Here is a 16,556-nt window from a genome sequence, read left to right as displayed (position 1 = left end):
TCTCCAGTTAGTCACTGGACACACAAAATGACATGTTGGTTACAGAACAATGTACAGCTGAATCCTCCATGTCTGTCCTACTTTCTAAAATGCCAGAGAACAGCAAGCAAATCCTTAATAATAAAAAGTAAGCAGTAAAAAAATATATAATATATAAAGCTGTTCAGCTCAGCTAATCTGTGACTAAATGACACCAATTTAATGAGAGGGAAAGTACTAACACTACACATCAAAAGCCTGTACATATCTACAGATGTTTTCCTCAACGTCAAGCAATCATTTCACAACACTTTGTATAATCTTTCCATGTGCACAGGAACCCACATGCACAATTCCCAGCCCCCTTGACAGCCACATGCAACTCTACCTTCCATATTTCTGTTTCTTCATGTGATCCCATGCTGCCCGGGTCACTTGGAATGAGCCCCGCAAATGAACTCTGTGGATTATATCTAAAACAAGAAATAATTTTTATTATGTCACAAACTAGATAGGCATGTCTCAGAATGAATACAAGCAATGGTATACTTATACGAAGATGTTCATTTTATACTTAGTGTTCAAAATCACCTATTGTCACACCCCTTTCTGATTATTTTGCTTTTGTTCCAATTATGCCACCAATAGTTCATACCCAGACTTATAAGTTTTCCCCATAATTTATAAAATTATTGTAATTCCTATACAAATCTAAATACAGTAGCATCTTTAATTTATGCCCACTTTACATAAAAATATGCTAATATAAATATCCAGGAGTTTTACATATATAATCAGCACTCAACACTAACATCAGTTAAAGCATAATCATAAATCACACAGTTCATCACCAAGAAATATTTGTAAAATATACCCATTGTTACCAAGGTTTTCAAATGAGTTACAGAAAAGGGGGAGGAACGCAGGCCTGTTTTCAGAGATTTCAATCTAATGAACAGACCACTTAGGAAATGTTCAGATAGATAACTCTAGATTTTATTCCTTAATTGTCAAGTTTTTTAACCATTCTTACTTATTTTTGTTGAAACAAATGTTTTCACATGTATATCAGCAGAATTTAAGAGTGAAAAGAGGAACTAAAGAAAACATAAAGAAAAGAGTAGTCAGTAGTGGTGGGCTTAGGGATGGAATCAGAGAAGGAAATATCGGAGTTCCATCACAGCTCCAAGAAAAGCACCAACATTAAGTGACCCCTTGCCAGCAAATCTCATCTTTCTCAGCTTCTTTTTCACCCCAGTTGTTACAAGGGAAGAGGAAACTAAAGCTCTTCTTAGCTTAATTCTAAATCACAAAGATATTTTGCTTCTTCCAAAAGAACTTCTGGCCATATTCCCGAGGGGCACACTCTATAGACAACTGTACAATTGTTTCACCTCAGTTTCCATCCTTGCCACTGTCGTGGCCACCATTGTTTGTTTGTTTTAGTTCTGCTGGCTAATGAAAAGTAAGGACAAAGAAGAGCAAAAGCAAAAAAAATTCGTAACTGTGATTTGTTCATTATCTAAACTCAATCTTTCCAACATGGCAAAGAAAAATGGAAATCTTTTCTGCTTATTAGAAACTTCAAAATTACTTCTAGGTTTTGTCCTCAGATCTCCCATCATTTTAAGCGCCCTAGACTCTCTTCCACATCCTGCTTCTGCTCTTTGAAAAAGAATCATACAGCTAGATAAGTATGAACAATGTTAGAGTTCACACTGCTAGAAAATGCTGACAACCTTTTAAGCAGAAAAAGGAGGAAACAAATTTGAAGAAATAAAATCCTTTCAGGTAACTTCTGCCAAATGATTTAACATTTTTTAAATTTATTAAATGTTAAAAAAGGCTACTTCTAACTGTTCATCACTTTCAGTACAGACCTTATTCATCATTTATATTAGCAGCAGCAAAAGTAGGTAGAAACTAGTTTTCCTTAAATGTATAAATTTATCAAATATTAAAAAGGCAAAATGGACAGGTATGTTCCACAGAGACATATATTAAAAACAACTTACCCCAGTCTTCATCACTTATCCTAGCAAAGGAACGGTCCCTCAGAAGTCTAAAAAATTGATATGTATAGGGTAAGAAAGCAAGAAGGGGGCGGTATACACTTAAAAAAATAACTACATGCACATTAGTTGTATAGAGCACCCTTGACATACGTAACTCCATCTTACATTTTAAAAGACATCACACCAGCAGGGACCAAATGTTTGCCTAAAAATAAAGACACACTCAACCAAACAAGGGTGTAACCTTTTACCATCAGCCCTCACCAGAGGACTCAGGGACTTAAAAAAAAAAAACAAAAAAACAGGATTTCACCAGTTTGACATGGCTGTCTCAAGACCATCTTGCTATCATTCATGATCAGCACCCAGCATCTGCCACCGAAGGCTCTACTTGAATCAAAGACTTTTCCCTACCCAAATCAATGACTCTGCCTTTCAAGACACTGACAACCATCCAGATCAGCCCAGGACATTCTCCTTGTCCATCTCACTCTCCTTGGACTGGTTTGTTAACCCCTTTTCCTATGGCCTTTTCTCTTAATGTTAAATGTTACTCTATTTAATCTATAGATTAAAATTTTTAATCTATAACAATTATATATTTATTAAATATACTACTATGCACGGTTTACAATATTGACTGACTTGTGGATAGGCTCGAGCCTATGGGGCTATGACTCTCATTACCGAGTGAACGGGTAGTACCAGAAAAAACTGCCTCCTTGGTAACTCCATATAGCTCACAGCTTTTATGATTAAGTATGCATGAATAAAAGTGTGACCTTGTAAAAAGACACAAACATACATGGATCTGGTTATATCTGACCTTGCACTACTCATGACATTACTAAAAATGAAAACAGAAACACTCACCCAGCATTGTTGACCACAACATCTATAATGTAAAAAGATCCAGTCATAAATATAAAAGCAAGCATATTAATTTGCTTACACTTCACATTTCTTTCAAAAATAACTTTTTTCCCCATGTAAAAGTAAATATAATAGAGTGCTATCAAAATAGAAGTTTATACTTGTAGCAAAAGAAAATTTGATTCACAAAAGACAGCTATCATAATATATCAGTGCCTTGCTCTTGAACTTATAGATCTAAATTTTCCCACCATTGCTTTCTATCGAAATTCTGTCAAACTACTTATAGAATTAGCTGTTGCGCAACTCTTAGGTTTATGAGGATTCATAACCATAAGCCATCCTTCATTTAACCCCAAATTCACTTAGAAAATTAAGATTGTTCCTTACCACTCAAAAGTAAAAACCCCAAAAAGAAAACCATTAGAAAAACTCATGCTGTACCTTGATACATAATTATATTCTTACTATGCTGAGAAAATTATCATTTTTTAAGGTTCAACCACCATCTTGTGGCTATTTTCACCCTATGACTTCAAAACTTTATGGTCTCTATCCCTCTGGCAGATGATATGTAAACATGGTTCTTATGAGTCCAACCGAACACAATGAGGAAAATAAATGTGCTGGACCAAATACAAAAAGGGGAGAGCACAGTCAATTTACTATAAGTAATGTTTCCAGGCTATAAACATGTTGAGCTTATCTGCTGTGATGCCTCCCTCTAGTAATTCAATAATCTTTTATTAGGAATGTATGGGACTGGCCGGGCGCGGTGGCTCACGCCTGTAATCCCATCACTCTGGGAGGCCGAGGCGGGTGGATCACTAGAGGTCAGGAGTTCGAGACCAGCCTGAGCAAGAGCGAGACCCCCGTCTCTACTAAAAATAGAAAGAAATTATCTGGCCAACTAAAATATATATATAGAAAAAAAATTAGCTGGGCATGGTGGCACCTGCCTGTAATCCCAGCTACTCGGGAGGCTGAGGCAGTAGGATCGCTTAAGCCCAGGAGTTTGTGAGCTAGGCTGATGCCACGGCACTCATTCTAGCCCGGGCAACAAAGCAAGACTCTGTCTCAAAAAAAAAAAAAAAAAAAAAAAAAGAATGTATGGGACCAAACTGGGAAGATTATCTAGAGAAATATGGATGAAACAATATATTTGAAATGTTTCTTAAAAATAAAGATTAATTTGCAAGAAATTAGATCATTTTCATCCAAATCATTATAATTATCCAAAAGAATCCACTGGGTCCTATATTGTAAAAATACTGATTTATATTTTATCTTATAAACATATTTGAGATTTAATTGGATTATGATAAAAAGGGTACTGAGCAAATGCTTACAAGTTTTTTTAAGCACTTAAGGTGCAAAAAACAATAAAACACTCAACACAAACATCCACAAAGTTATCACCTCAAGCCATTTATGAAATAAGGCAGGATAAAAATAATTAACTTATAATACAAATCTAAAAATTCAATTATGAAAAAAGAGAGATTTACTTAATAAAGAAAAGTAAACTTTAAAATATTTTATAAGAAAGGTAGAAGCTGCTCTGAAGGAACATTAACACAAAGAAACATCACCTATTCTTCCAAAAGCATCCAAAGCTGTCTTCACAATCTTCTCTCCTGCTTCTACTGAATCTGAGGGAAAAGAAAATTAGTAAAAAAAACTTCAGCAATCTTCCTCACATATGACTCCTAAATTCTGTAGATCAGAGCACATGACAGATATAATATTCACCCAACAGAACTCATTTCCAAGAAAAATACATTTATATTACTAACACATAACAAATCAAAATATAGATGGTCTGATACTACAAAAGGAAATTAGCCCTTAGACAATTCTTTAACCTACAATAAAAAGGGGGGAGAAGGGGAATGACTAAGAACTATTTGGCAAATACTGTCTAAAACAGCACTGCCCAATTAAACTCTCTGTGAAGAGAGAACTATCCTATCTCTGTACTGTCCAGTATGGTAGCTACTAACCACATGTGACTATTAAATCCTCAAAATGTGGCTAGCATGACAGACAAACTGAATATTTCACTTTATTTAATTTTTATTTAATTTTAAATAGCTACATAGGCACTTCCCCTTAAGGATACAAATGAGAATGTAGGAAAGAGGGAAGTGAACACTTAATTTGAAAAAGCATGTTCGGCGCTATACAACTACAGGTGGAACACAAATCTGCTGTTTCTGTAATACTAACTACAATAAGAAAAGCTCAACAAAATCTTATAATTTTGTTATTTTCCAATAAGCAGCTCAAGGGAAGGGCTCACATCCTCACAGCTGTGTGTCAGATGGTCTGCTGTCAACTCAACATCACTAGTGCCTCTTCTATATTCCCTTCAATTCCAGGGGAGGAGCCAGGAAATATAGTTAGTCCCTTCCCTGGGACAAATATAGTCCTGAGTTAGATCGGCCAACAAGAGATACTCACCTAGAGGATTGAAAAGTAGGAGAAGGCCACAGATACAGGCAATCTTATGAGCAGACTACAGATGTAAGATTAGCGACACATCTAGGACAGCTTTTGAGAACCACTGCAGGCTGAGATGGTTACCAAGAGTTTCCCTGACTTTCACGTGCCCAGTCCTTCCAATGGTTGTGGGAGCATCTGATTCCCTACATTGAAATCCTTCACACTTGGAAAACCTAGTGGGGCTTCTGCTTTCCTTACTAAAACCTGATTGATACAGGTTGCATATCAGAACTAAAGGAGTCTTGAATTTTTACCTTTATAAAATAGGTTTTAAAACTCCAGAGTTTAAAAAGTTAAAAACAATTCTGCTAGATCTCCAATGTTAAAAAACATACTAAAATGTCTAATTATTCCCTCAAACACTCAACCCATATCCTATTTCTTTTCCCTTAAAATTTCAAAATGAAGTCAATCTAATGTTATCCTTGGCCCTTAAAAACAATCTAATCTGTAGAAGTAAGCACTAGCTTTTTAAAGTAAATCTACTCAATAAGGATTTTTACAAATACTATTAGGATCAATACATCAAATGCAAAGGTTGTATTTACTGCTTTTTCTCATGGCTTTATTTAATGCCTAACTTTGACTCTTAAGTTTTTACAAAGATAAGAAAGTTACACATAGTAGTGACCATTATTAGTTGAAGGAAAATAAAAGAAATAGTATAGTTCTCCCAAATACCATACCATAGTTGGCCACTGCTTTTCCACCTTTCTTTCTTATTTCTTCAACAACCTTATCAGCAGCAAAGGAGCCTTTACCAACTCCCGTGACGTCCCCTCCTAAATCATTCACTGCAATGCAAAAACAAGCAAACAATAATTAATTTCTAGATCTTCAAAATAAAAGTTGAAAATGAAACTATAATTACTAGTGTATTTCTTCAGTCACCTGCTCAATTTCTTCCTACCCTACCCCCACCTTACTAAATACATCATATGTATTCCCAAAACAAGCCTCTTTGTTTTTGACTATAAACATAAAGGAACAGCAAAAATACTTAAACACAGGTTCATGTCATAAAATTTTTTAACTTTGCAATGTTTTACCACTTTAAAAAAAAAAAAATGACCCAACCCACTATTTGGCAAAAAACTAAGAAAAGAAAAAACGTGAAAATCACATTAAGATTAAATACACAGGAAACCAGTTTGGACATTCCTCAAAAAATTAAAAGTAAAACTACCATATGATACAGTAATCTCACTTCTGCATCTTTATCCAAAAAATTGAAATCAAAAGAAAAAAGAACTAAAATTCTTTCAAATATCACAGAGATATTAGCACTCCAATGTTCTCTGCAGCAATGTTCACAATAGCCAAGATGTGGAAACAACCTAAATGTCCACCGATGGATGAGCAGATAAAGAACATGTCGTATATACGTGCAATGGAATATTATTCAGAATTTAAAAAGGAAGTCCTGCAATATCTGTTAACATGAATGAACCCGGAAGACATTACCTTAAATGAAATAAGTCAATCACAAAAGGACAATTACTACATAATTCCACTTCTATGAAGTATCCAAAATAGTCAAATTCACAGTATCAGAAAATAGAATGGCAGTTGCCAGGGACTAGGGAGAAGTTGGAAATGGGGAGTTGCTAACTAACGGGTATAAAGTTTCAATTATGCAAGATAAATAAGTTCCAAAGATCTGCTGTACAATATAGTGTCTACAAGAATACTTTGTTATACACTTAAAATTTTTGTTAAGAGGGTAGATCTCATATTAAGTATTCTTACCACAATAAAATTAAAAAATGAAAATAATAAATAAACAATGTAAAATATCTTCTCCATGTCAAGAAAGTCTTTTTACAGGAATGGTGATAAAGAACAAGCACAATCTTAAAATATTAGACACAGAAGCACATTTGTAAATTTTCAGAAAACATACTGTGTCATGGTCTAGAATAGAATGACATAAAAAGCACTTATTAAAAGAGGTCAAAGCCGGGCACGGTGGCTCACACCTGTAATCCTAGCACTCTGGGAGGCCGAGGCAGGTGGATCGCTCGAGGTCAGGAGTTCAAGACCAGCCTGAGCAAGAGTGAGACCCCATCTCTACTAAAAATAGAAAGAAATTATATGGACAACTAAAACTACATGTATAGAAAAAATTAGCTGGACATGGTGGCACATGCCTGTAGTCCCAGCTACTCAGGAGGCTGAGGCAGTAGGATCGCTTTAGCTCAGGAGTTTGAGGTTGCTGGGAGCTGGGCTGACGCCACAGTACTCACTCTAGCCCGGGCAACAGAGCAAGACTCTGTCTCAAAAAAAAAAAAAAAAAAAAGAGGTCAAAAATTACATATAGAACTAATATGTGTCTAGCCACTACTTTATACCACAACTCCATCTTTATATGTTTAACAACTGACCATACTTAACCACATAACATTTCCCTATATCCAATTATACAATTACAAACATTGAGCATTTACTTTTTGTAAGAAAATCTACAAAAGGACACATAAATGTATAAGAATGCTGCCTGTCCTCAAAAAGTTTATAATTTATTGAAAGTTATGTATGTGATGATCATAGTAACACACAGATTTTAGCAGAAAGCATATATCAAGGCCAACAAAACCAAATAATATGAACAAATAGCAAAGTTAATTTCTATAATAATTTAAGGCAAATTTTACAAAATAACATGTAAAAATTAATGAAAAGATATATAGATCAATGCCAATTAACTTGGAAAAAACAGAATTTAACAATACTTGGGACAAAGAATTTGTGTAATGAAATGATCTTTTTCATAGGGTTATTGCATAGATTTTGAGGATTATAACAAAGAAATTACTAATTAATAAATGACATGGTAGTATATATTAAAATTTAATGTTGAGGATTAACACAATTTAAAAAAAACAAGATTTATTTGTCTTCTGAAGAATAGCTCTTTTTTGAATTGGGGTGAGGGTAGAAAGTGGGATCAGGTAGTTAAATAGGTATTGCAATGATACAGAGAAAAAACCAATGCCTACCCTCACTTAAAATCAGCTAGGTCAAACATGTTTTCACTTAACTTTTTGTTTTTACAGAAAATTAGTTTTTCAAACTGTGGACTGGGATATAATTTTTTCTGACAGTATAATATTATCATTCTTACTGCAAATAAAAATTGATTCAAAGACACAAAATAATGGAAAGAGGTTTATATTATCCTTCACAAGATAAAAAAAATGATGACTCTCAAAAGACTGAATTCCTATTCATTGTTCATTTCCATGCAATTATTCAAATGACAAGAAACAATCAGTTAAAAAATATCAACATTTTAAGACCCTTTTAAAATAAGTACAGGAAAGTTCAAAAACAAATTGGAAAATGTGATAGTTAAGTGAAGAAAGACTTATTCAATGAAACACTACCCCCAAGTGGAAATTATACAAAGTGCAACCAAACAGGTAAGCATAGAAAGTTGGATAAAGGATTTGTTGAGATCAATGATGTACAGTTAAACAGTATCAGAACAGATTTACCTACAAGTCTCTACAGAGCACTGAATTAACACTGACTCATTCAGTCACCTCACTATCACCACAGCTACATTACTGGGATTAAAACCTTAACTAGGCCGGGCGCAGTGGCTCACGCCTGTAATCCTAGCACTCTGGGAGGCCCAGGCGGGTGGATATTTTGAGCTCAGGAGTTCGAGACCAGCCTGAGCAAGAGTGAGACCCCATCTCTACTAAAAATACCAAGAAATTAGCTGGACAACTAAAAATATATATAGAAAAAATTAGCCGGGCATGGTGGCACATGCTTGTAGTCCCAGATACTCAGGAGGCTGAGGCAGAAGGATCGCTGGAGCCCAGGAGTTTGAGGTTGCTGTGAGCTAGGCTGACACCACGGCACTCTAGTCTGGGCAACAGAGCGAGACTCTGTCTCCAAAAAAAAAAAAAAAAAAACTTTGACCAGAAAAGCACTGGTTAGCACATTGACTGCCACACTAGGAAAACAATTTTCTTCCTTGAGGCCACAGTGTTTTATTGTGAAAATAGAATAAAAACTTCCAAACGATTCTAATTTAATGAAAAATTTGTTATTTTTTATTGTTTTCTGTGCATGAGTTATATGCAACGTGGAAAATAGTTCTCTCAGCTCCCAAGGTGAGTTACATATGCTTCATGAGTCCCCGGGCTCAAAACTTGCATGAGTTAAATACAACTCACATGGCAGTTAATGTGTTACATATCATCAAAATGCCTGACTAGAGGTGTCCAACCCTCATCTCCTCGACAAAGAAGGACCAAAACAACAAATAACTGCACTCTGAGTAGAGTATCTAAGGGAGAACACAGGAATTCAGCAAGAAAATGACGAAAATCTTTTGAAGCATAGAAACGCTAGAGGACAGCTTAGAGAGGGAAGCAAGGCACCCAGCTGGAATCAGCTCAAAGCCAAGAGGGAGGGGCTCCCCATTGTGAGGGAAAGGTAAGTGTGACATCCTAACAGTCATCACTGCCATCACAAATGCCTGCAATCCTAGCTACGGTGCTCACAGGCCCTGAGCCTAGTATGAGCAGCTGCGTAGAGTTCACACAGCTGAATTGCTCCAGAGGAGGAACACACCGAGTCCTTTCCACTACCTGGGGCCCACGCAGCAACAGCACGACACCATTTGAGAATACAGCCACTGCCGGAATACATCCTGCCCTGGTGGCCAACAGTCCCCTCATCTGCACATCCCTGAGACCCCACTTCATCCCATCATGCCCACACAGAAGGATGACGCACATGTAACTCACACGTCCCTTCACCTTGGGAGCTACAAGAACCTTTTTTCAAGTTACATATAACTCATGCGCAGAAAACAATAAAAAATAACAAATATTTAGAAAGGATCATTTTGGTTTTGACTTATATAGGAAACAAGCTACTTTATTTCTTAAAGTCTTACTTGTTACTAGCCTCTGAGATAGTCATAGGATAATCTGATTGATCACTTTTCCAAAAAAAGATACTCTGATATCATTAGAACATCCTAAGTTTGGTTATTTCTTTTTCCTATTTTTGGCTTACTCAGGTAAAAATTTATGCCGAGCAGAAAAAACTTAACAGAGGAGAAATGTTAGTGCATGTGAGGCAACCTGGAAACCGGGTATCTACACGTGCATGTGAAAAAGCCAAAGCAGAAGCTAGTGGCCGTTAGGGAAGAACACAACCCACCGGTGGGTGGCCTAGAAAGTTCACAAGTAGGACACAGACTAAAAAGGGGTAGAAAATATCAGTCAAAAGTCTGTACTTGACATAGATTGAATTCTTCCCTTTAACACTAAACTAAATCTGGCCCTTCAGCCAAGTTTAAGCAAATATTTTTCTTCTGCCGTTCTTGGACTTTCATCAGGATTTGATGCAATATCATCTCTATTATGATAATGCAAAGACAGAATACACAGACACATCGTCTCTCTTTATTTTATCTTTTACTTAGACTTCAAACACTCTTAATGTGAATTTAACACATTCAGAGGTAATAGGGAAATAAAGGAAAACTGATCCACCCAAACACACATCTATAAATTTTTTTATGAAACAAATTTATAAACTAAGCTTATATCTTAGTCAAAACAAAAAACAGAAATTTATTCAACCAATCTCAGACACATCAGCCCCTCCCCAACAAAAAAGACAATATCAACAATAAAAGAACTAATGAATAAAGTACCTTCTTTGCACAAGGCAATATTCTAGGTCCTTTAGGAGATACAAAACATAAAACAAGATCCTTGCACTTATGGAATACAGTAGAAAAAATGTAAATAAATAAGTTATAAGGTAAAAATAATAAGAAATAGGAACATAAAAAGAGAAAAAAAAAAACAGTAACAACATGAGAAAGTCTGGCAAAGAAGCCCTGAAATACACACACCCCACCCCCAATCCAAATATTACAAAGTCAAAATCTGTCCTTGTTTTAAGAAGCAGAATGGATTTGCTGATAGTGGCTATGATCTTAAACAAGGAATATCCAAAGCGCTTGTGTTCCTTCCTTAAAGATAAGCTACACATCCACACTGAGGGAGAAGAATGTATTAAATGCCCTGCTTAGCCCTTCTTTGTTTTGAAAACCTGACTGCTCATTACTCATTTGTTACAGACGCCCCTATAAACAAACTGAGGAAAATTTGTCTCTCTGTATATCCTATAAGATGCAAGAAAACTGGAATCAGGAGGTCATTGTAGGCCAATAATTTCATCCCAGGAAAGATGCTTATAAGTATTGGGTCATAACATCTACGCCACACACACCCCTGCACTTAGCGCTCCTTCAGTTACTCCCCACAAAGCCTTGGTTGTGGACAAATTTGTTCCTGTGTCCACACCAACCGCCACGCACACCAGGTCAGTCCAAACCATTTAGATTACTAAGACCTCCCACGTTTGGGATTCAATACAGTATCTTCCGACTGATTTCCTCCCTATTATTAAACAGAAATTCATGAAACGGCCCCTTTGATTAATTTCTAAAATTTCTTTAAAAAGCTTCCAATTGAAAAATTTTGATGAAAGAGATAAGAAACCCATATTTTAGATTCCTTGACTCCAAACTTCCAGTTCTCAAAATTCAGTTATTTCTTACTTTTATCAACATATTAAATACTTACAGGGACTCTCCTTCAATTTTGCACCAGTAGATGAACGTTTTATCTTTAAAAATTACAGCCCACAATTTACTAAAGTCAAGAATCAAGGTGGGGGTGGGGGGAGTGCAAAAAAAAAAAGAATCAAATTTCCTTTTATACAGTAAATGCTTGCCCTTCTTTATCAATTCAACATCTTAAGTTGGAAATTCTGTGAAACTAGCTCACTTTAAAAAGTTAAAAAGTCAGCCTTGAGGGGGGAAAAATTTGCTAGCATAAGTAAAAATAAATGATGAAATTCAACCTTGACAATCTATTTGACAGAAAGACAAAGGTAACTTGTGAAGACTGTACTTCAGTTATCAGCTACTGATTAAAAAGTAAAATACACCAACTTACCAACAACTAATGCTCCTCTTTCTGCAAAAGCCAGGGCATAGGCTCGGCCCAATCCTAATCAAAAACAAAATAATCAGAAAATTGAGGAAATGTCAGCATAATTTTTTGGTCCACTCAACTCAATCCCATTTTAAAGTAATTGGTGAGCAATTAATAACATTACAATGGTAGAGTCTTCATTGGTACTCTCAACCTGTCTACTTTCCTCTGCTTGCAGAGGGTAGAAAAACTTAAAACTACATTTTTTTGCCTATTCTACCCACCATTTCCTACCATTCTACCTAGCTGCTAGGATGCTAGCTGTGAATTGGGATCCACCATTTGATGCATTTGCATAAAATTAGAAGGTGGAAGTGAGGCAGAGGCCACCTTGCTGTGAGTTCTGGCTGTTGCTGTTGGTTAAGAAGCTTATTTTCTTGAAACCTCCTAGGTATTACGAAACAGTGGCTTCAGAGGCAACTTCTTGATCCAGCTCCCTAATCCTTGGATGGCAGCTTCCATACTTCAGCTTCCTAATGTCCAGTAGCTACTTGGGCTGTGGCAGACCTCCAGTGATAGCCTAAGACATACTGGCTCCTCTAACAGATCAGTTCTACATTGTTCCAGGAGTCATTCCAAGAGGACCCATCTTCCTGCTTAAAATATCTAGTGATTTCTGTATTCTGCACTGAACATTGACCATACAATCATCAAACACAAAAAAATACTTAATTCTAACTCAAAGCTATGAAGTGTATATTTACATGTCCAAAAAGAACTATACACACACACACACAGTTTACAGGCATAGAATATCTTAGGAAGAATATATTAATATAAGAGACCAGCAATTAGTGGTTACCTCTGGAGAAGAACTGTTTGGCCAGCAACCAGGGGTGGAAGGCTTACTTTGTATTGTTTAAATTTTTGTAACATGTGCATATTTTTTATATTTTAAGTTAACTGATACATTTCACTGATAATTGGATAAATTTAATTAACAATTTATATTTAGTATAAATTAATTGATAAGTATACAAATAAACTGAGATGGATAAATTATCGGGCTCTTACAGAAACAACACAAAATGTAAAGTTTTCCAAAACTATAAAATACAACCAAATAATTTATTTTAGAATTTAATCCATTCTGAATAGATAAGAGAAAACTCAGCCAGATTATGAACAGAAGGTTCTAAGTTCATAACTGTCTAGTCACAACTCATTAGCGTTTCACAAAACCAATTTGGTGGGTTGCAATCAGCATTTATTAAATAAAACAGAATGAAAATAAAAATTTGAGTGTGGCCAGTCACGGTGGCTCATCCCTATAATCCTAGCACTCTGGGAGGCCAAGGTAGGAGGATCACTTGAGGTCAGGAGTTTGAGACCAGCCTGAGCAAGAACTAGACTCCTTCTCTACAAAAAACAGAAAAATTAGCCAGTGTGGTGGCGCAAAGCACCGGTAGTCCCAGCTACTTGGAAGGCTGAGGCAGGAGGATCACCTGAGCCCCGGACTTTGAGGTTGCAGTGAGCTATCATGACACCACTGTACTCTAGCCGGGGCAACAGAGTTAGACTCTGCCTCTAAAAAAAATTTCAGTGTATTTCATTTACTATGGCAGTGTATCATGAATTGGTTTCAAATAAAGATGTGGTATGTGGGTGCATGTGTAATTGTAGTGGGTCCTGGTGTAATGCATACAATGTGTACATATGCTAACGGTGTCAAAATAAAGTCTCTATCCTTAAGTGGCATTCAGATACAGCCCCTGAGAAGGAAAGTCACCCTTAGCAATGGTAAAGGTTTCTGAGAAGGTAATCCCTGGACCTCCTGCATAAAAATCATTCGAGAACTGTCAAAAAAAGATTTTTGTTTTGTTTTGTTTTGTTTGTTTTGGGGACCTTTTTTGGAAATAAAAAAAAGATTTAAAACACCAAGTGCATCACATTATTTCCATAAAAAGCAAAGTGTAAACAAAATGTTTTCCTGAAAACATTTAAAAGTTATAGATATACCCATATATATGCCCACATGGGTATAGCCAAATAAACTCTGGGTATAAAATACTTGGCCACCAATTAATACTAAGAGCATTGTCTGAAAGACAGCACAAGAATCCATTTTATCAATAGAGATATGGAAGTACACAGGAATCAACTGATTTTTTGTCCTTTAACAATTGGGTCATTTCACATAACAATTCTCCATTTGCCATTCCTGAAATATAGGATGATCTGGCAACTTTTCCACCTAATGGTCCACTTCAGAAATGTCGCAGCTCTCCAGTTCCCTGGCGTCCTCATCCCACAGCTGTTTTATTCCTCTGTCACTTATCTGACCTCTGCACGCAAGCGAATTTACAGCCTTTGCCAGGACTCCAGTGGACTTTGAGTATAGCACAAGGCTCCCCAAACACGCACACTGCAACGTGGAGAGCCCTTATCAGATACCCTCTCGAGAACTTAAAATCATCCGACACGGGGAAAGAACACTGCGTTATTGACTTGGCAGAGGCGAGGGCTTGACATCTCGACAACTCAGGCGGGATTCCAGCTCCCGGGATTTTCAGTCCTTCCAAAGACTTGACAAAGCCTCAAGGGAGTTACAGCAATCGGCGCCCACAGCTAAGCGGGCAGGAAGAAGCTTTACGCAGTTCTGCAATGAGCAGCCGGCCCGGCCCGTCCCCTCAGGGAAGACCGAGGCCCCACCTGCACGTGCGGAGGCGCCGTCGCCCTCCCCGCCCCCCGGCCCTCCCGCCGGCCGCCGAGTCTCCCCGCCGCCCACAGCGCCGCGCCGGGCCCGCAGCTGCGGCTGCGCGAGGGTCCGGCCGGAACGCGGGGCCCCGCCGCGCGAGGGCGAGCGCTCACCTCCCCCCGCGCCGGTGACCAGTACCGCCCGCCCGTCGAACCTCAGCGGCGAGGCCATGAGTCCGGCCAGCAGCGACACACAACACACACACAAGCAGAGCCGCCGGGCTCAAACTGCGGGACAAGGAGGAGCGAGGGAGCGGCGGGAGAGGCGGGACACGCAGGACGCGCAGGAACCTGCCAGTTTCTACGGCGACTGGCGCCGTAGTTTCCAGTGCGCCTGCGCGGGGCTCCCTGGGAACCCTGGGAAATGCGATCCGGCGTGACCGCGCTCGCAGGGAGAACCTGCCAGAGAGGCCTGGCCTGAACGGGGCGCTTTGGCTGCCAGAAGCGGTGACAGCTCCTGAGACCTGTGTGGCAAAATGGCTAACTGAACTACCTACGTTCGTCCGTGCACCTTTCGTTTCGTCATTCATTCAACAGCTGTTTTCTGGGTTTAGGCTCTGACCTAGAGAAATAGCTTGAGGCCCCTATCCTTGAGTGGCTTTCAGATACAGCCCCTGAAAAAGAAAGTCAACCTTAGCGATGGTGAAGATTTCTCGGAATGTAATCCCGGGCTTCCTGCATGCAAATCATCTGGAATCATCAAAATGCAGAGTTCTGCACGCCCACCACTGACCTCCCGAAATAGGATCTCAGGGGACCAAAATAATTTTTGACTAGTGTTCCTAAATGATTTTTGCATTTGTATGTTGAGACCAGTCATTGAGTGTCATTCATTCACTCAATATTTATTGAGCATCTACTGAGTTTTAGGCAAAAGTTTACAGATGAGCAATACAATGCTCCAAAGCTATTCAACGTCAGGTGATAAACTTTCCATAACAGTGCAGCACAGGACTTGTGACAAATGTGTGTAAGTATGCTAATAGTTTCAAAATAAATGAACCCTATCAATGCTGGGGAAGAGGTAAAACTTTCTTAAGAAAGTGAAGCAAAGGACATGAAGAAGTGAGCCCTGCAAAGAAAGGAGGGGCATTTACAGGCAGCAGAAACACTGGCTAGATTTGGGGAGAAAGAGGGTGAAGCCACAGAAGTAAGCAGAGTCAATCAGATCATCTTAGATGTTTGAATTTTGTGCTGAAAATGGTTTTAGGTAGGATTACTCCAGAGGGTAATAGGAACATATTTACATTGTGGCATGATTGCTCTGCTCCATGATGGAGGATTAATTGAAGGTGGGCAAGGAGAACACATAAAAGACTTGGGGAAAATTATGGAAGCCAGAAGTAAGGCAGAGGAAATGTTGAAGAGGGAAAGTTCTGAAATATACTATATCTGGAAGTAGAGCTAATAAGTCTTTGTTATTAATTGAATGTGAGTGTGAAGGAGG

At 37.9% G+C, this 16,556-nt stretch overlaps 1 protein-coding gene across 2 annotated transcripts in view; it reads right to left on the bottom strand.

The window, feature by feature from the left end:
- The window catches only part of HSD17B4 (hydroxysteroid 17-beta dehydrogenase 4), an 82,894-nt gene extending 67,476 nt beyond the window's left edge, over positions 1-15,418 (bottom strand). The window contains exons 1-7 of one of the 2 annotated variants that reach the window (XM_045566145.1): positions 15,224-15,418; positions 12,374-12,427; positions 6,059-6,166; positions 4,460-4,519; positions 2,868-2,889; positions 1,995-2,041; positions 368-452 (exon numbers count right to left, since the gene is read on the bottom strand). In XM_045566145.1, the coding sequence (XP_045422101.1) occupies positions 368-452; positions 1,995-2,041; positions 2,868-2,889; positions 4,460-4,519; positions 6,059-6,166; positions 12,374-12,427; positions 15,224-15,281 (434 nt within the window). In that variant the 5' untranslated portion in view covers positions 15,282-15,418. The remainder of the gene's footprint in view (positions 1-367; positions 453-1,994; positions 2,042-2,867; positions 2,890-4,459; positions 4,520-6,058; positions 6,167-12,373; positions 12,428-15,223) is intronic. The other variant, XM_045566147.1, reaches the window with a different exon arrangement.
- Between the last annotated feature and the right edge of the window lie 1,138 nt (positions 15,419-16,556).

The sequence above is a fragment of the Lemur catta genome, chromosome 12 (genome assembly GCF_020740605.2).
Source record: "Lemur catta isolate mLemCat1 chromosome 12, mLemCat1.pri, whole genome shotgun sequence".
NCBI classification, from domain to species: Eukaryota; Metazoa; Chordata; class Mammalia; order Primates; family Lemuridae; genus Lemur; species Lemur catta.
The sequence above is the reverse complement of the archived record's forward strand: the minus strand, read 5'-3'. Positions and strand labels throughout refer to the sequence as shown.